General features: G+C 36.9%; 2 protein-coding genes across 2 annotated transcripts; one reads left to right on the top strand and one right to left on the bottom strand.

Annotated features, from left to right (window-relative positions):
- On the top strand, window positions 1-11,583 carry HNRNPU (heterogeneous nuclear ribonucleoprotein U). The gene is made up of 14 exons (XM_039369113.1): window positions 1-885; window positions 1,504-1,615; window positions 1,700-1,773; window positions 4,088-4,227; window positions 4,709-4,808; window positions 5,671-5,783; window positions 6,351-6,614; window positions 6,797-6,916; window positions 7,411-7,539; window positions 7,843-8,011; window positions 8,468-8,713; window positions 9,237-9,439; window positions 10,276-10,347; window positions 10,479-11,583. The coding sequence occupies exons 1-14, from the start codon at window positions 198-200 to the stop codon at window positions 10,530-10,532; spliced, it is 2,484 nt and encodes an 827-aa protein (XP_039225047.1). The 5' UTR covers window positions 1-197; the 3' UTR covers window positions 10,533-11,583.
- LOC120319837 (cytochrome c oxidase assembly protein COX20, mitochondrial) lies at window positions 10,811-19,329 on the bottom strand. Its single transcript, XM_039369114.1, has 4 exons — window positions 19,102-19,329; window positions 16,862-16,973; window positions 16,164-16,227; window positions 10,811-15,417 (listed from the first exon to the last, which is right to left on the bottom strand). Exons 1-4 carry the CDS (start codon window positions 19,135-19,137, stop codon window positions 15,276-15,278), a joined length of 354 nt encoding a protein of 117 aa, XP_039225048.1. The 5' UTR covers window positions 19,138-19,329; the 3' UTR covers window positions 10,811-15,275.
- Between the last annotated feature and the right edge of the window lie 1,400 nt (window positions 19,330-20,729).

Raw genomic sequence — 20,729 nt, 5'->3', positions numbered from 1 at the left:
ATATAAGGCGCGCGGCGGGGGCGGGGTAAGCATAGCGTTACGTGCTCGAGCCCGTGAGTCGCGCTCCTCGTTCCTGCCTCGCGAGCCTCGGTGAAAGGATTTGGCGCCAGGCGGATCTCTTTCTGCAGCTGCCGCAGCCATACGAGCCAGCCGCCTACGCCCAGACCGCATCGAGTCCCTGCCGTCGCGCTGCCGCCATGAGCTGCTCGCCGGTGAACGTGAAAAAGTTGAAGGTGTCTGAGCTCAAGGAGGAGCTGAAGAAGCGGCGCCTCTCCGACAAGGGCCTCAAGGCCGATCTCATGGAACGGCTCCAAGCCGCGCTCGACCAGGAGGAGGCCGGTGGAGGGGGCTTAGCCAGCACCGAGCCCGGCAATGGCAACATCGAGGAGTTGGGGGAAGCCGCTCCGGGCAGCGGAGGTGCCCAGGAGGAATTGCTGATGGCTTCGGGAGGCGGAGGCCCCGACCAGGCCGCGGCCTGCGACGACGATGAGGAGGCGGAGTTCGGCGGCCAGGGAGAGGAGGAGGAGGACGAAGGCATGGAGCTGGGCGAAGAGAACGGCGAGGGGGTGGCCGCTGGTGAAGAAGAGGCGGCCGACGAGCTAGAAGACGACGAGAACGGCGACGACCAAGGCTTCCAGGAGGGGGAAGATGAGGACGAAGACGCCGGCGCCGCCGCCGCCGCGTCCACCACTAGCAGCAGCGGGAACGCCAATGGCCATGGCGCCGTGGGGAAAGAATTGTCTGGCAAGGCCGCCGGCGCTCCCGAGGCCTCGGCTTCGGTTTCGGCTTCGACTCCTGCGTCCTCGGGTCAGCCCGGCGCCAAGCAGCTTTCGCCTACCCAGCAGCCGCAGCAGCAAAAGACTGGAGGGCCCGCTCGCCCTGCGGGTGAGTATTTCGCGGAACCCAGATGGGCGGAGGCGGTTGGTAGCTTCTTCACGGCGTCGGGGTGCGCCGCCATCTTCTTTTCTTTCGGCGGCCGCGGCAACTCGGCCGTCGGGGATTTCCAGGCCTCGCGCGCCGCGTGTTTCGGAGGGGGAGGGGCGCTTGCGCCATTTCGCGAGAGCAATGAGGAAGGGGCGCGGGGGAAGGGCGGCGCAGAGGAGCCGCTGGGGCGCGCTGTGGAACGCGCGGGGGAGCGTTTGTTCGCTTTTACGTCATATCCGCTCGTGAGGCGCTGAGGACTCGAGTTCAAACGCGAACTACGATGGAGGCGGGCGAATCCTTTTCTTCCGATGTAGGCCTCTCGCAGCGGCTTGTTTATTTGGGTGAGGGTTACGAGTCTCTTTTGAGCCGTCTTCAAATTTAGTGAGCGGAAATAATGCCCGAAGCTGCGAAATGGCCGTCTACTTCTGGAAATAAAACGGAAAGCGGTGGATGAATATAGCGATGGGGTGTTGGTTAGTCACCTGCAGGGCGTATCGTTTCCATAGCAGGGTTTTTGTCCCTTTGCATTTTACTATGTTGTTTCTAATGTACTTTATTTTTTCCTCTAAAAATTCCAAGGAGAAACTAAACCTGAACAAAAACCTGGTGAGAAAAAAAGGGGAGTGAAAAGACCACGGGAAGACCACGGACGAGGCTATTTTGAGTATATTGAAGAAAACAAATATAGCAGGTAATAAGTGGTATTTAATTTTTTTAATGAAATACTTAAATGTTTTCCGATAGTTGAATTCAAGTTCCTTTTTTAATTGATCAGGGCCAAATCACCACAGCCACCTGTTGAAGAAGAGGATGAACACTTTGATGACACAGTGGTTTGTCTTGATACTTGTAAGTAAAAAAGTGTGCTGGTCTCTTAAAAGGTACTTCTTGGGTAAGACTTTGAGGATCTACTTATGCTTAATACCACACCTGAGGTACAATTTCTGCTTTTATTTGAATTGATTATTCAATATCTGTCACTATTGTAATTTATCAAGATTGTTTAGAAATATGCCAATGGTGAAAAGCCAAATAAAGTGGTACAACATACACAGGTATAGATTGAGTGTATTTTGTACCTAAGCCTAACTTTATATTTTAAAATTAACTATGTGCAGGCCTCTATATTAGTGTCTGAATTCCCATTTCCTCTTCAACTCTAGGTTGCTACACAGCTCTAATATATATATATATTTCGTAGCTCCTGTATTCTGAAGTATTCATAGCTCCTGTATTCTGAGCTAGTAGGAATTATTCATTGGTACATGGTTGTAAGATTGTGGTTGTAATACACAAAAATGGGTACATTTTGGAGCTTTACATAGAAAATCTTACTGGAGTCATTCTGAATACTTTTATGATATGAACATTTGAACTAACAATATCAATTGCTTATATTCTAGTTATTGTTAAAGAGACATCCATAACATAAATAATCCCATCAAAGCCAATATGATGCAACATACTAACTACTGATGAATTTTTAAAATAACATCTTCCACAAAAAGCTAGCAGAATTTTATATTGTGGATACCATTTTCAGAGCTGTAATACTAAAGTATTATTAAATGCTGGAATGAGGCACATAAGCCTGCATTGGTAAAGTATTGCAAACTGATAGAAACCAATATGTGTCTATATCAAGTTTACAGTAAATCAGATTTTTCTTTGCTGCAGGTTGGTTCAGTTTTGTCATGCTGTGTTGCCCATGAAGGGTTTAACTGATGAGTGATTATATTAAAGCTCTTTTTTAAAAAAGTATACCTAATACATGGAGCATGAGTATTGGAGAAGAAAACTGTTAACTTCTCTTTTGCAAAAGATCCTATCACTTGCATGTTCACTGTAGTTTTGGATGAACTGTGAGCTTGATTTTGGGATAGAGAGCGACTAGATCCATGGAGATTTAGTTCTGAATAAGTTTATTACGTCCTATTAAGGGGTCTAAATTTTAGGTTTGTTGTTAAAGGCAAAAAATTATGAATATTGTAATATAAAATTATGCTGCTTTGAGTGAAATGCAGTAGTATCTGCCAGAAGTTGAAATTGATGGAAAATATTTTTCTTCATACCCATCTATGTATCTAGAGGTACTCCACAAGTTGGAAATGATATAGAAATTTTTGGAAACACAGGAAGAAAATAGGAAGTCCCTTAATATGATGCTTACTATAATGATATTGGACACTGTCATTTCATGCAATATGAATAGATTAGTGTAAAAATGTAAAAACTGAGTTATCAAAAATTCTAAGTTATCTCTGAAACCTAGTTTTAGCTATTGCATACGGCTTGTATCTGTAATATGGTATTAGGTTAACATCAGTTTGGGAAGTTTAATTATTTTGGTGTTCTTTGTTAAAAAGCTTTTAAAGCACCATTGAAAATTGCTTAATGTGACACCTAAGTTATCTTGAAAACAATCTTAAATTTTCTGCTATTTTAGACATAGCAAAGCATACTCCAAATGAAGGTTGGGCAAACTTTTGACATTTATTTTGCTACTAGTATTGTGTCCACTATCCTATGCTTGATACATGTTACTTGATACTGTGTTCTGTGAACACACAGAAGGAAACTAATCAAGCTAGGTAAGGAACTAAAGCAAATTATGTGCTTACTGCAACCTAATTGAAATTGTTTGCATAGTTATCTGAGTATTGATCCGGGATACTCGCAGAACTCAAAATCTGATTCATGGAGCATTAAAAGCTCTTGGTCAAAGGTAACTTCTTTGTAAATAAAGGATATGAAATAATTGATATAAGGGCAATTTGAACGTGGACATTCTGTGAATTGTTAAAGAGTTTGAAAATTTTTATAAGTCATCCAGTCATCAGGTAATGGGTAGATTTTCTATTCACATTTGTTTAAATGCATGATAAGCACACTTTATACCTAAGCTGCATGTAGAAAATTTAATTCTGGAGTCAATTTAAGTACTACACATTGATCTTACTGCTTTGTTTTGGAATTTTTTTGTTTTGTTTTTGTTTGGGCTAAATTCATTTACAAATACACCCATGGTAATTCAGAAATACATGCAAGTTTTTAAATCAAAATAATGTGAACCACATTTTTAAAAGATGCTCTTCATTTTCATGTTACAACATACTACAACAGATTTGAACTATATCCCACCTCCCCCCTTTTTTTGAGACAGATAACTGTGACCTACACTTTAAAATTTCAAGAGATCGCTTTAGTGCTTCTTCATTAACTATGGAAAGTTTTGCCTTTCTCTGGGCTGGAGGACGAGCCTCCTATGGAGTTTCGAAAGGAAAAGTCTGTTTTGAGATGAAAGTAAGTGAAATTAATAGTGGTATTATCAACTCATTGATGTTGAAAGTGTTTTTGCTGAAACACAACTTGTAAAGGCAAAGAAGATACTTTATTGGTATCTGAAGGTATTATGAATATGTACCAGGTTTAATTAAAAAATAATGCTCCCTTTGCTTTTAAAGAAAAAGCTAACCAGAAAAGAATTGTTGGCTCTTGGGAAAAATGTAGATATTGAATAATAATAATTGTAAACAGTTTATTAAAATAAAATATAGAGTTCTGTGTAACCAAAATAGCATCATCTGTACACAAGAGGAAATATGTCTTTGGGTTCAGGTTTGCAAAAATAGCAATATGTTCGTATACATATTATAGCATGAAAAGTGGCAAGGAAAGATGGGTGTGTCTGGCAGAAATTCTGAAGAGAAATTCCTGGTTTTGTAATATATTTTAAGCCTACTTTTATTGTCAAAACTAAATTCTACTATTTTCTGTGGGATAGGTAACTGAAAAAATTCCTGTTAAGCATCTGTATACAAAAGACATTGACATACATGAAGTAAGAGTTGGCTGGTCACTCAACACAAGTGGGATGCTGCTTGGTAAGATGTTTTTTCCTGCCATTCTGAGATGAGAGAGGAAAAACTGTTCATTTTTTTTAAAATTTTGGTTAATTATAGCCTGTTTGGAATTAGCTAAATTTGTTATATATATAAATAAAATGTAATTAAGTGTACATATAACAGTAGGCCAGTTAGGTATCTCTTGTCCCTCTCCCCCCCCCCCTCTCCCATCTTGCTAAACGTTTTATCCTTTGGTTTTCTTAAAGGGAAGATAAAACAGCTTGTAGTGCTAGGGTATACAAAACATTTGTCTTGAATTGTTTTAGTTGCATTAGTGTTCTTAACAAAGTTGAAACATTCCTGGATATGGTTTGCTTCTGAAACTGAATTTTGTATTCACAAGTCAAAATGAAGAGTTTTTTGTTAAGCATCCAAGGCACACAATATAGTGATTAAAATGTAAAAATCAATACATGTTACAAAAAAAGTTTTAAAAACTTGTTTTTACTTTTGGAAATTCTGCTGTATTGAAATAAGTGTAGCTTCTTCCTCTGTAGGATACTACTGGAAGAAATCATTTCTCATGTCAAAGAGTAATCAATAACTTTTAGAAACACTCGTTTTTGTTAAGTTTAGCTCTGCTCTTACCTGCTTGACCCCATTTACGATAATGGGTTTACTTGTCTGAATAATTTTTCAGAGGTTGGCATAGAATGATAGAATCTCATTGGATAAGAAACAATGGAATTTGTTCCATAGGCATAGGCATTTTAACATCCTTCCCCTCCAAAAAACTACAGCTCTTTTTCTCCAATATATAATTTGCCTTGTGCCATTAGTAGTAAGTTTTTGTGTTTTCTACAGTTTGAAAGCCTCATCTGCAATTGTTCACATTTATTAGGTGAGGAGGAATTCTCTTATGGATACTCCTTAAAAGGGATAAAAACCTGCAATTGTGAGATTGAAGATTTTGGTGAGAAATTTGATGAAAATGATGTGATTGGATGCTTTGCTGTAAGTCTTCATTATCTTATTTGGATTGTAAATATTCCATATTTGCTGTTGTATATTGTGTAATTTTTAATAACTGAAGAATTAACGTGATAACTTTATTACAGTAATGAGAATTTTCTGGAATATTTGGGAATGTTCCCTTTAAGACTGCTGAGTTTTCTCCTGTACCATGTCATTCCAGAGACTGTTTCCAAAAATAAATCCTCTGAACTAGAAGTTATTTGAGATGTTCAAGAGATAAATATTAAAATAATATATTTCATCTGGAACCTCATGTCTTAACTCCTTTTTGGAGAGTTACGTAATAGCACTGAATCTCTTTGAAACAGGATAATCAGGGAGGAGGTTTAGCATTGTATAAAGTGAACTAAAACCCTCCTAATTAGATCAGAACATTTCTTGGACTCATTGTTTCTCTACTTTTGTTACAGCGTAGCTTGACTTTCACTCTAAAATTTAGTGTTAAATCTTAACTAGTAATCTGTTTAGATTTAGGGTTTCTTTCTGATATCTTAAACTACCTGAGGAATTGTCATTATGTTAATAAAAAATTTTTTGTTATGGCAGAATTTTGATGGTGATGAGGTGGAATTCTCTTACTCAAAGAATGGGCAGGACCTTGGAATTGCTTTCAAGATCCCTAAAGAAGTTCTTTCTGAACGGCCCATTTTCCCACATGTCCTCTGCCATAACTGTGCAGTGGAATTCAACTTTGGCCAGAAGGATGAGCCTTATTTCCCCATACCAGAGGGGTATACATTCATCCAAAATGTTAATCTGGAAGATAGAGTTAGAGGACCTAAAGGACCAGAACATAAGAAAGACTGTGAAGTAAGTAACAGCCCATTTTTGAATTAATATAAAAGCTTAATGTTTTCAGAAAGGATTGTTTTTATGCTACCTACTGTGTCCTGCAATGCTGAAAGTTTATAGTACAAGTCAAACACTTGGTAGATAATGAAATGTTTTATTTTGAGGCCTTATAATTAAAATCATGACTAAATTTTCATTAGGTGGTCATGATGATTGGTTTGCCTGGGGCTGGGAAGACTACATGGGTCACCAAACATTCAGCAGAGAATCCTGGAAAGTACAACATCCTTGGAACAAATACTATTATGGACAAAATGATGGTAAGTATTACTGTACTAATTTATTGCACAATTTTTAAACATAGCAACTTTAAATTGTAAATTGGCAGTGGAGTTACAGGTCATTCAGTTGACTAGTCTATCAGTTATAGTGTGCTTTCCATTGAGGATGTGACATGGAAAGGGCCAGGGACAGTTCAAGTGACTTGGGAATTCATTAAATTGATCACCATATTTGGAAATGTGGCTGTTAATGTGTTTCAGATTCTTGATTGACAGGTAATATTAAAACTATCCTGGCTGTTCACATGAAGCAGTTCTTTTTGATATTTCTTTGACATTCCAATAATCAGTATTTCTGATTTTGCAAGATCTTGCAACTGGCTAATCAAGTTGACACTTTGAAAATAAATTGGGATAGCATGTTTAATTGTTAAGATTTGGTGTGTGAAAGGATAAAGTGTCTTTATTTTAGAAATTTTAATTTATTAAGCTTAAAACAGTAATGATGATATATGCTACTTTGATTTTTATAGGTTGCAGGTTTTAAGCGGCAAATGGCTGACACTGGAAAACTTAACACATTGCTTCAAAGAGCACCTCAGTGTCTTGGCAAATTTATTGAGATTGCTGCTCGTAAGAAACGGAACTTTATTCTGGATCAGGTATGGGGGCGAGAATTCTTTATGTTACTAAGGCAATTAAGCTGCAGTTTAAGGGGCATAGAGTCTAAACTTCAGTGGGAAATAAGTGTTTGAGGCATAAAGTTGAAATTACAGCAATTGTGCTCAAAGTACAGTTAAAATCGGGGAAAATGGTTACCCTAGGGTCTAGGCCTAACGTACATAACTTCCTTCTACTTGTAAACTTCATTGCGTTATACATGTGGAGGTGAAATCTAAGCACACTAATTTAACTTCGCTCTAACAATGACAGCTACGTGTAGTAAGTTACTGCATTTTTTTCAGACAAATGTGTCTGCAGCTGCGCAGAGGAGAAAAATGTGCCTGTTTGCAGGCTTCCAGCGCAAAGCAGTTGTTGTTTGCCCAAAAGATGAAGACTACAAGCAAAGAACACAAAAGAAGGCAGAGGTGGAGGGAAAAGATCTTCCAGAGCATGCAGTGCTCAAAATGAAAGGCATGGAACATAATCTATACTGTGTTCTAGGATGTTGAGTATCTGTTTAAAGGAGTAATGTAAAATCTATAAAGATTCAAAATTTCTTTGCCTTAAACAATTAATGCCTCTTTAAAAAAAACTGGAAGACTTCTGTAACTTTGTTAAGACCAACACTATATTGTGTTCCCTCTGCTGCAGTCCTTAACACTATTCAGTCATGATATGCTTCATGCAGATGCACAAAGCTGTCTTGGCATTAAAGTGCCCTAGAAAACGAAGCTGAACATGTTTAGTGGACGTGTATTCCCAGTTCAACCTTATAGGGAGAATCTTTCAAGTGTTCAAGAATCTTGCTTTTAGCATCTTGAGTGAAGATTACCTGTCTTATATTCCTTTTATATAGGAGGGGAACTTTGGCTTGTTCTGATGGTTTCAGAAATAAATACTGAATATTGAGGGCTCTCTGTCTTATAGGAAATTTTACTCTGCCAGAGGTGTCAGAATGTTTTGATGAAATAATCTACGTAGAATTGCAAAAAGATGAAGCCCAAAAACTTCTGGAGCAGTACAAAGAAGAAAGCAAGAAGGCCCTTCCTCCAGAAAAAAAGCAGAATACTGGTTCAAAGAAAAGTAATAAAAAGAGTGGTAAAAACCAGTTTAACAGAGGTGGACAGAGAGGACGTGGTGGATTTAACATGCGTGGCAACTTCAGAGGAGGAGGTAGACAGTAGTACAATTTGTCCTTCTATGTTCCGTATATTATAGGAATCATCTTAAATTCCTGATCCTAAAGAAGAGAAAAGCTATGAAGGGTTTACAGCTACCTATATCTACTTCCAGAAAGTTCTCAGGCTCAGACACAAGGCAGTATCAGTATTTGTAAAGTAGGATAATGACGGCTATACAGCTGTCGAGTATCCCTTTTGTAGAGTGTTTGTCTTGATTTATGATTAATATGAAAGTGACAGGTGGTGGCTGAAAAAGTTGGGACTTGTCACTTCCTTTCATTACAACAATTCTTAAAGGAACTCTATTTGGGGTCCTGCAGAGGTTTGCCAGTTGAGGTCTTGGATTCCAGCTGCAAAGTTTTCATGTAGTTTTTCCATATGGCATGCTGGGTGTTGGGCAGAGGCTAACCAATGAAGGATAGCAGTTGCTTGTAGTTATGTATGCCTTTCTGGGGTAATGGGTTTTTTTAAAAAACAAAACAGACTAGTATGGGTGGCATTTTTTTTCTTCACAGTCCCAGGAAATCGTGGCGGCTATAACAGGAGAGGTGGCAATATGCCCCAGCGTGGAGGTGGTGGTGGCAGTGGTGGAGCCATAGGCTATCCATATCCTCGTGGACCTGTCTTCCCAGTAAGAGGAGGAGGTGGCGGTGGAGGCTATTCAAACAGGGGAAATTATAACAGAGGTGGAATGCCCAACAGAGGGAACTATAATCAGGTAATGTGTTGTTAAAACCAAGAAGATGGTCTTATTTTGTTAAATAATTTGCTTTCAGTAATCTACATTTAATTAAAAGCAGTATGTAGCTCTGATAACTAAACTTGAATGAGCCTGTTGCTAATAGTATGTCTAAAATTTTATGTTTCAATTACTTTTACTTTGAATCAGGTTTTTTCCCTTACATACAGTGATCTCTAATCAAAGAATGATATCATGCTAATAAATAATGGTATCATTATTTGTAATGCTACTTTGTGTGCAAGACTCCAAATGATTAAGTTTATAAAGACGTAAACATAACAAATGCAACCATAGAATAGTTGAGCACAAATCACATTTAGTATTAATACAAATGTGCAATCAGTTTATTTTATTTATTTATTTATGAGACTTATATACCACTTTAAGTTGGTTTCCTAATCCCTATATTTTTTTCAAATAATGGTTATTAAGCTAAATGGATCTGTTCCTAAACTGTTACTTGTAGATTGACTCAGTATTTTTTTATATATAAAATAGTACATTTTAATCTAGAATTCTGGCTGCTTTCTTTTGTATTTAGTGTGGTATCACATAGTATAATCACAGCTATTAATCTGAACAAAGCTTGTAGGTTCTCTTTAAATGGTTTATGGCTCTTGTGCTTGATAGGAAATATACTACAGTGTATTGGGGACATGCTCTTAGTAATAAATTTAGCATTTTCTTAATAGACAGAATTTATATCCAGCTGGAGTACAAAACCTATTTTTCTCAACTAAAACAACTTGATTGGATTGACAGAGAGTGTTCAACAGATAACTCAGTTTAACCCATTTCTTGTTTTGCTGTAGAATTTCAGAGGAAGGGGAAACAATCGTGGCTACAAAAATCAATCTCAGGGCTACAACCAGTGGCAGCAGGGTGTAAGTGTGCTTTTCAATTCTAATTAAAACATAATTTTTGTTTGTAAATACCTCTTTCTTTTTATAAGACTCATAAGTAAACCATAAACTTAAATTTGATATAACATTGTGTTCTCTTTGTTCTTTTGCAGCAATTCTGGGGTCAGAAGCCATGGAGTCAGCATTACCACCAAGGATATTATTGAATTCCCAAATAAAAATGAACTGATCCATATTTCTTCAAAACCTTCACAAGAAATCGACTGTTTTCTTTAGTAGGCTAACTTTTTAAACATTCCACAAGAGGAAGTGCCTGCAGGTTCCTTTTTTAGAAGCTTTGTGGGTTTTGGTTTTTGGTTTGTTTTTTTTTTGTACATTTTTTAATTGCAGTTTTAAAGTGAATCTTAAAAGAACCTTAGCATTGTGCACGATAAGCGAATGTGTCAGTATTTCAGGGTTCTTACATTTTATCTGTAAAATGTGATTTTTTTTTACCACAACAAAAGTAAAATGTTGCTTTGTATCTGGTGTCCTCTGATTAAAGATTTTTTTTTCTCCCCTCCCTCCCCTCAATTTCTAGGAAACAGTCGTGAGTCATCAAAACAGAATATTTAGCAACCAGGCTATTTTGTGCCTCCCCTCCCCAAATAATACAATGTAAACAATATTCATTACACTCCATCTTCCACTCCATTCTCTACGCAGTTTTTAGGTATGGAAGAGGGAAGAAAAATCAAAACAGTCTTGGCAATAAAGAAAGGGATATTCCTGTTGTTGTTTTTTTGATCTGGCAAAGGTTTTTGAAGAGGTAAAACAAACCTTAAAGCTAAATAGTGAAGGTGGAGTGCACATCTAATCTGGTTGCATCTGTCTGTAGAGGCTCAACTTGTGAAGGTACACACCATCAACAACTTTTTTCCATTGTTCTGCATTTTGATTCTGAAAAAGCTGGCTCTGCCCATTTCTTATTAAACAAACTTGTTGTAAATCCAGTTGTCTAATGGGATCTATATGAAGTTAGCTGTGTGTCTGTAACCTTTCCCCACAAAACTGTGTATTTAGTGTGCTTGTAGTAGTATTCTCCACCATTTTGTAAACAAATGAACTTGTGATTCACCCATTTTATATCTAATTTTTAATCATGTTAGTTTTCAGATGGGTGTGTCTCCTTAGCCTGCTGATTTACTTTAAAGAAAGTGGGTGGAGAAATTAACTTTAGCCGTTTGTTTGCAATAAAATAAAATCATTTTACTCTTACTCTGGGATTCTCACCACATTAGTCTAAAATCCCTTTAATGAAACAGTTAGCTTCAATGTTCAAAGTAATCTGATTTCTGAGAAGGCTCAAAATGTATGCTCTCCACATCCTATGACATGGGAGAGAATCCTACGCAAATTGTCATTTTAATAGAAGATATGGAAATATGCCTGTCTATTATTTTTGCAGTTTGAATTCCTGTGTTGCAAGTTACTACACTAAAGCTGATTATGGCTTTTTTATGTCCACTTAGCAGTGCTTAAACTCCTAACTTCATTATCAGAATTTTGCAGAACTGTGACTAGTCTAATAAAGATAAAATTAGTTGCAGAAAGGAATTGCTTTGGGAGGGTGGGTACAGACAAATGATGCAGAATTGAGTTTAGCAGGAGTAAATGAAAGTGGACATTTTTATGCATTTTATCGTGAATTCCATTAAGTTGGCAATCATGGTTTGCATGTACTATGTTCAGCATTTCTAATTTTAGGGGAACATGTTATCCATAGATTTTAATATCTTTCAGCAAAATACTGATGTCCTTTAAAACAAGTAATAGAAGAATTTATTTTGATTGAAAAAAAGATTTGTTTCCCAAAATGCACTTGGCCTTAATAAATTTTAGGCACACCTGAGAATCATTTCTCCCTAATTTATTTGTTGTATTTTGTGCCTTTCCCTTCTATTCCTCTCCCTTTTATATTTGGGCTAAGAAAGATTTTGGGATGCTTTGGATGGATTTTTGGGAGCTTAGTGCATGCATTCTGTTCAGACCTAGCGGCATTCTACAATATTTACTAACATGAACAAATTCCTAGATACGCTTTTCTAGAAAACTACCCAATGAAGCAGTCTGCATTCATGAGGGTTCGCAATGTGACACCCGTGGACATGTTAATATCAAAATTGGTTTTCTGTAAAGAAAACACCTTTTTTGAAGGGATGTGTTTGGTCCTAAAAAAGGTCCCTTTGAGAAAGAAAACATTTGGGAAAATACTTTGGTTTTTGAAAAGTAAATTTTGGGGCAGCTATTTTATATGTACACACTACATAATTTCACAATTCTCTTGGCTTTGGCTCAAGGAGCAGGTGGCAACATGGCTAGTAGGATCTTTGCACACATCCACTTTGTGCACCAGATCGATATATGTAGTTCATGCCTTAGTAGTTGCTTCCTAGTTGGATTACTACAATGTATTCCCTAGGCATGCTCTTGAAAAACATTCAAAAATGAGGTAGCCCAGAAAGTAGCAATGCAGGCATTATGCCGTTGAAGTGAGCTGTATTTGCTTTCAATAAGTTTCCAAATGGCGTCACAAGGCCAATATAGGCAGAAATCATTGGTTGTAGGACTGTCCTCCACCCTTGTTATTTATCAGATCTTTTATATGAAACAATATTTTCTTAGGGGACCTAAAAGACATAATGCCTTTGTTGGAAGTCTTGTGAAAAAAGGCTCCTGCTGAGTTTCAGGTGGTCTCAATTTTCTTGGCTTCCTGGAAGAGCCTGAAAACCATGCTACTTCTCTTGGGCTTTAGAGCCAAGATGCTAGCAAGTCCCTCTTTGTATTTTGTTATGTGTTGTAGTGCAGATAAATATTTTACAAGTCTTATTTTTATACATGTTAACTATTTTATGCTTCGTTAACTGCAGTTACTTCAGATAGGCCATATAAATTCAGAATAAGTAACAAATGTGTTGTAGGCCAGCGATCCCCAACCTTTTTGACACCAGGGATCAGTGTGGAAGACAATTTTTCCACAGATCGGGAGGGTTTCACTTGCTCACCAGCTGCTCACTTTTAGTTGTGCAACCTGATTCCTAATAGGTTATAGACTAAAATCCAAAATGTAGAACATATAAGTACTATTCTATCAGGATATAATTTGAAAATGGGATTAACTAGTTTTTCTTTAGGTTCCCAAGAATTAACTATGTTTATAACAAAACAGACCAGCCCCCTCAAAATGTTCTGGAGTGTTTCATACCATGTTCTACATACCATGTTCTAGTGCAATATAAAAGTTAAGGTATTGGATTCGGGCTGGAAAGTTCCTGGTTCAAGTCCTATTCGCTGCCAAAAGGCTTGCTGCATAACTTTGGGCCAATAACTTGGCTAAACCTACTTCCCAGGCTTGGAAAGATAATAGAGTGGAATGCAAGCTGCTGCATAAAACACCTATTAGTGATTATATTCCTTTTAATTTGGATTGAGTTTGGACATGCCTAGATTCTAGACTTATGACATGAATACAAAAAAAATTTGCTATTGCTATATTTCCAATTGATAAGTTTAAACAGGTGCCAACAGTCTTTCTTTACAATCCTTATCAAAAATCAGTTGAACCTAAGACTTACCAATAAAGGAGAATATTTGCAGCTCGGGGTTGAAATGAGGGGTGTCCTTGATGCTCGCTGAACTTGCTTGTTTTCTTGCAGATCTGCTAGCACTGATGATGTTACCTAGTTTGGGTAATTAAATGCAAGAAAAAGCCCAGAACATCAAGGACCTCTTATTTAAGATTTAATCATTACAGAGTTTGGGATATGTAAAAAAAAGTGTGGTTGCAACTTTATGACTGCGGGGCAAAGAAACTCAGCAGCTTCTGCTAGATATTTACTACATGATTTCTTAGTGCACTTGAAAGCATTGGAAAAAAGTACTAAATTAAAAGCATACATTCATTTATTGTGTTCTTTACAAATATTTTGTACGCCAAATATGCAATTAACTGAATATACTATGTTTTTTTACTAGGTGTACATGTTTTCAATTAAAATTGAGAATCATTTTCTTTTAGCAATAAGATATTCCACAAGATCAGTAGGCCATTAAGAGATCAGTAACAATATATTCTATTATATTTTGGTAAAATGTATTTTCAACTATTTGGATCCTTTATAACAAAGAATGCCAATTTTAAAAAAGTGATAAATAGATACATGCTATACATGCATGCGTACACCAGCTTGATGCAAAGCCTGCACTAATGACTGAAGGAATGACTGGCCCGATGTCATCCGGCTACATCTGGCTCTCATCAGTGTAAATGTTTCAAATAAAAAAAATCCATGTGCATTACTGTATATAAATCAAGCGACAATTCTTAGAAACTAAAAGGCCTCAGACACTGCATCTTTACAGATGAAAAATTCTGAAAAGGGAAAAAACAAATACAGTATAGTAATTTAGAAAGACTGAAATCTGCAGAACACAGGTATGGCTAACAGTAGAATCTGGTAAATATTTTGCACGATCATCAAAAATTCCAGCATCAAAATATATTTGTACTTTGTAGCATGAATTCAGGCAAACAGTGCTATTTCATTTCCTATTAAAATAGGTACTGAGAACAGGGAAATTGCACACAGGTAGTAGCTGTGAGAAATTTAAAAAAAGACTGCTTCATTAAGAGCAAAGTAACCACTACTGTCCTCTAGTTTTTACTATTTTGTCCAATGAATAAAGCTTTCAATGTGCTGTTACTATATTTTTAATTCGTCAGAAAAAACAGAATGCGTTACTTTGAAAGATTTCTGCCATGCTCTCAAGGTAGCATATTTACATACAGTGGTAAAATGGGAATAAAAAACTGAATTTCACAATAAAGAAATGTTTTATCAAATTACAGTAAAGTTCATACTGTAATTACACATAATCGGTACAAAATAGTTTAATGGCATTGCCAAAACTTAACGGCTTTTTTCATGATTTGTTTCTCTCTTCATTGTAGGATCAAACTCAGTTCCTTCAAATAGTATCTTGTTTTTTATTGCTTCTTGAACCATGCGTTGCTGGAACCTTCGTTTTGCATTGCTGTATCTACAATAGAACCTTTAAAAAAGCACATTATCACTTGCATTATTATATTTTGTTTGCTTTATTTCAGCAATAAAAAAACTAGATAGAAGAAAAATAAAAGTATGAATAAGTGAGAATAAGAAGTCTAGCTGTTGTCAGACTGACCTACACTAAAACTTAAAAAGCACATGCTACATAACACTTTCTCTATCCTATATGTAAAAATATTTTATGGTTATTTATATATTTCTGTTTTCTGTGTCAGTACAAAAATGTCAGACTTCCACAAGATCTTGCCATGGAAGTTATTTCCAACGCTTTCCCCACTACTACTACGCAACAAAAGAGAATAGATGTGCCTACCCTTTTTTTCATTGCAATAGTCTTTTTTAAAGAACAGCAACTAATTAGAAATTTTAAGCTTATTTACTTTGATTAAAGAAAAATTCTACAGTTGCCAATCAAAAAACAACTCTGGGAGGCTCACAACAACCAATTTCGGAATCATAATTTGATGCCAATTATGAAATAAAACAAGTTCTATATGGAAATTATGTAAGAAAATGTCATTGTTGCTAATGAGAACTGGGTACAAACTCAGACTGATGCGTGGAAAGTACATCTGTTCCAGGTAATAAGGAAATCTTACCACAAACATTAATAAATAAGTACCAAGTGTGATTATTAATAAAAGTAGAAAAAAAAACATGTTTGCATGATTAGAGCATGATCAATCTTAAAACAGTAAGCTATCATAATTTTAGAATCATCATACCCACCAGCATCCTAACGTTGTCACAAAGAAACCCCCTACTCCCAAGTGATAGGATCGTCTCACTTTGCCTGATGATGAGAAAAGAATTATCTTTATTCATAGTGAATGTGTATTGATAAGGCAGCAATAACAAAGACAGGAAATCAACATTAAAACAATCCAAAATACAATTATTTCTGAAGTTTAAGGTAACAATAGATCATTGTTGGGATACTTATTTTAGTTGAATGGGATTTAGTGAAACTAGGCAATAAACCTGAGATCATCACTGCAAAGCACTTATTTGGAACAAAGGAGAAACGTGCAAACTGTTGAAATAAGACTGTCTAGTTAATGATTGCAACAGACTGGCTGATCATTGAATTCTTCTTTTACTATTAATTTGATCACTGAATTCTTCTTTTACTATTAATTTGATCACTGAATTCTTCTTTTACTATTAATTTTAATTAATATTTAGAAGTTTAAATTTACTGCCAATATTCAGACCTTAGGTATTGTTGACAATATGTACTTTTTCTAGGAAGGAATGCAGAGTGACAGAAGGAAGCACTACTTTGAAAGATGTGTCAACTGTGGTTATTAAAATGGTGCATAGATGGCACATGGTAATTTGTGAGAAAGTATGATGGGAAAATGGAAAAATAAAACTATACACAATCTCATATAATTATATGTTAACAGGTCTTTATTTTTACTTACTACTTGCCAAAAAGTGTCCAAGCCCTATACCGAGACCACCCAATATTCCGTAAAGAAATGATTGTCGAGCACAAGGAATTTTATGGATTTCCAGCATTTCTTGCAGAAAGGACTGAAAAAAAAATCAAATACATCATAGTTAAGATATACTTGGGGATCAACGAATCAAAGAATGAACAAGAACAATTTCTCTGAATAGTTTAAGATCCAGTTTCAAAAAAGGCATCAACTTCTGTTATAGTTAAGCATAACAGAAATTTGGTAAAAACAGCTTTTTCACTGAGCCACAAAGACAGGAAAAACAACGTAAAGTCAAACAACTATTGCAATAAGTAAAACATTGATCTTATGTTACTTGTAGTAGATTAAAACTTATACTGTTATTTTACATTTTTCTGATAATATGATACTTTGATAGTATTGCTTAGTTATTTATTTGTACTAATAGACCAAGAATAATTGGATCATCTCAGTCATTTTATAAGCAATTAAAACAACCTCCAGAAAACAAAGAACTGTGAAAACCATTGCTATTCTGCAAAATGGAAACAGACAGAATGAACTATGTTTGAGATTGGATACAGAAAATACGTTTCCTTTGATTTTATTGATTTACAAGTGGTCTCTGAGGTCATTAAATAGATTGTGAGCTGGATAGCTTATATTACTCTCCTAGTAGATAAGTTGTAGGAGGTGATGCTAGGATATGGGTATCAAACTCACGACATGTCGCGACGTATCGTGACTTTTTTCCCATTGCCAACAATGGGGTGGACTCAGTTTTGGTGTGATGCATCTGGCCTGGGGACCAGCAGTTTGACACCCCTGTGCTAGGAGATTGGTCATATTAACATTACTATATATTATACTTAATGTATAAATTATTCAAATGAATATATTTGGAGATTTGAGATGTAGTGTCATAAATTACTGGTAACATCAGATTTGCTAGTACTGTAGAACTTAAAGAAACCCATCTGAATTAGTTTCTGAGCAAAAGATCATGGACTTCACAGTTCTAGGAATGAATCAGTAAGCTTCATAATTGAGTTGTATTCTTGTTAAGGTTTGGGAAAGGAGATTTAGAGCTTATCTCAGTTTTCATAAATTTACTACCTCAATATGGTCATAAACCACAATGCCAACTTTTGGCAATCTTATCATTGATATTCAGTGATAGTTATAGTGAGCCAAACAGTGGAGCAAAGAACTGTATTTTGAAATGTGTGAAATAAATGAAGGAAAATGGATACAAGGAAAGACGTTATGGAAACTGTTAGGAACACAAAAACTGTATTACAGATTGCCACAGAAGCATGCAAAGTTAACTAACAGGAAGCATTAAAAACAATGCTTGGTACAAGGATGAAGATAGAAGATGAATGTGTTTATTTCAAGGGAATGTTTATTAAAGGTTGAAAAATGGACGGAGAAAATTTTAAAACGCAAATGCTAGAATGATAACATTTGGTCGAAAATGGTTGAAAAATTAGTAGTAATATGAAATCTGCATTAAGGACTAAACGTTTAAGAGAGTGCTTTAAGAGATCCTTTAAAAGTCTAATACCATGTAACAGCTTCCAAAAATTTAAATTACCAGAATGCTGAGCATATTACACTTTATAAAAACTCCCTTCATAACAATTGTTTGTTCTTTGGAAAAATATCAAGTACATATGGACAATTTTTTAACACCAGGACAGTAATTCGGATTATACCCCCCCCCCAAGACGTTGTTACTACTACACTTTGTATGTCTGTATCAACATATATAAATAATTCAGTTACGATTGATTATCATTCGTTCATTTTTGTTTTTTCCTATTGCTAGCGAAAACCCCTTTAAAATAATGCTGAGCAGCAGGGATTATTGCTATTATTTTGAAATAGGATTGCCTGGGTGCAATGGCATTTCCAGAAGCAACTGTCACACGCCCAACGTGGAAGAGAAAAAATGGGTCTAGTGTTTTAAGAAGATTTGGCAGATTAAAATTAAATCCAGGTCTCCTACATTTAGCTTTTCAAAAGGAGGAGACGAGAGGTCACCGAAACCTTCGTATTCAGAGTTATTGTGAATCTCTGGACTGAGAGAAGAAGATTCACCTAGCCTTGACTGCTTAAGAAGGTGACTTATTCACGGTTGGAAAGGCGCTACGTTTCGACCAACCGAGCACCTTGGAGTGGTTGAAGCAATTCGACGAAGAGGCAATTTTCTTTAAAGAAGCTTTCACCTCTATTACCTTCTTAAAAATCTTAGTCTCTTCCTCCGTCGCCATCGCCAGATAAGCGCCGGGCTTTCCACCCTGTCCAGACTCAGAACTACGACCAGCGAGTCAGAATGCCGCGATAGGCAAGAGAGGCCTTACGCTAAAAAAACAGCCGCTCTACCCACTCGCCTTTCCCGTCCGCCTTTTTTTCCTGACTCGGCCTCGCCTTTATCTCTATGGTGTTGGGAGATTGAACTGACGCCATTTTAGGTCTAGAGATTGCGAACAGGAATCCTTTGTTCAGTGAGATGGGTCACGAAGCAGCGCGCGGGCGTCGTTTGCATGCGCGCGCGTGTGGCGCGCGGCTGTGTGGTGTTCCCTTCTCTGTGCTGGAAGAGGGCGGGAAAACGGCATAATAGGAAATGGGAGAGGAGCGGGGAAGTTAAGCATGAGGCACGCTTTTGGGGATGGGGTGGGGGGGAGAGCTATATAGCTATATAGAGTAAATGCTCTTGAACGCATTAGGACGTAACGTATACTGAATGTTCCCCATGTCCTAAGCATTTTCAGGAGAACGGTTTTCGCAGGACAGCGAGCGAATATATATATTTCGAAAGCTAAGCTGGGAAGAAATCTTAATAGTGCAAATGTTTGGCGACTGGATTTTATCTTGGTTAAATCTTTTTTTATATACATATTTTTAAAGTAAAAACACCTAGAAGGCCCCTGTTGCGTACTCTAATAAAATGACTAGAGAAACTCAGTAACGAGTTTCTGGGAATAATAGACTTTCTGGCTTGAAAATTGGAGGTGTAGTGCAGGGAAGGCTGGATAAAAATATCGGACTAGGATGAGCCATATTCATAATTCTATAACTTTCACAGTTTGGCCTGGCGCAAAGAATAGTTATGAAGACAAAATGGAAGAATGCCCCATTTTGTACTGCATTCTAAAATTCTTGGGTAAAGGTTATGCTGCCTGAGTATTTTACAATATTTTTATAAAAGTTATGTGGAGCTAACTGAAGTCTTTTGCGAACCTTTTCAAAATTCGTCTTCCCAAAATGTTCAGTGCTTATCTATATCCAGTTTCCAGCTATCTATAAATGCATTACATTTTAGATATCCCTAGTGTTGAAGGAAAAATCTTCACCAGGGTCCAGTCTAAGCCAGGAATAATCAAAATGGAGAGTGCTTTAGAAAGAGGGTCGCAGTTTATTGAAGAGGAGAGCCAGATGAAAAGATGGTTCTGGGGAAAACTGCCCACATATAGTAGGGAGTGGTGAGTTTTTATACCTTCTTGAGATTTTGTTGGGAAAGTTGTTCCTGTGGCATGAACTTTGACCTGAGTCTGAGTGTGCTTTTCTGGTATTCTGATGGTGGTGGGTTAATCTTATTATGTCCCAAAGATCATATCCTGCTTCCCTGGGGCGTGACTGATGACTGTTGGATTTATTTGGGTGTGAGGGGTTGTTGATTCTAGGGATCTTTATCTTTCTAATCAAAGCTTCCTGGCTCCAATCTTTCTGACAAGATTATCACATCTGTATTTCTGCAGATCTGGTTTCTATTGGGCAGAGAGACTTGGGGAAGGGGGTTGGTTTCTGCATTTAAAATCCTTTGGGGAAATATATTCTGCCTTTTTATTATTTCCCAAAATAT

This window comes from Crotalus tigris, unplaced genomic scaffold (genome assembly GCF_016545835.1).
Source record: "Crotalus tigris isolate CLP2741 ecotype Arizona unplaced genomic scaffold, ASM1654583v1 scf7180000020974.397596, whole genome shotgun sequence".
Taxonomy (NCBI): domain Eukaryota; kingdom Metazoa; phylum Chordata; class Lepidosauria; order Squamata; family Viperidae; genus Crotalus; species Crotalus tigris.
Note: the sequence above shows the minus strand (reverse complement) of the source record. Positions and strands in the feature narration are given on the sequence as shown.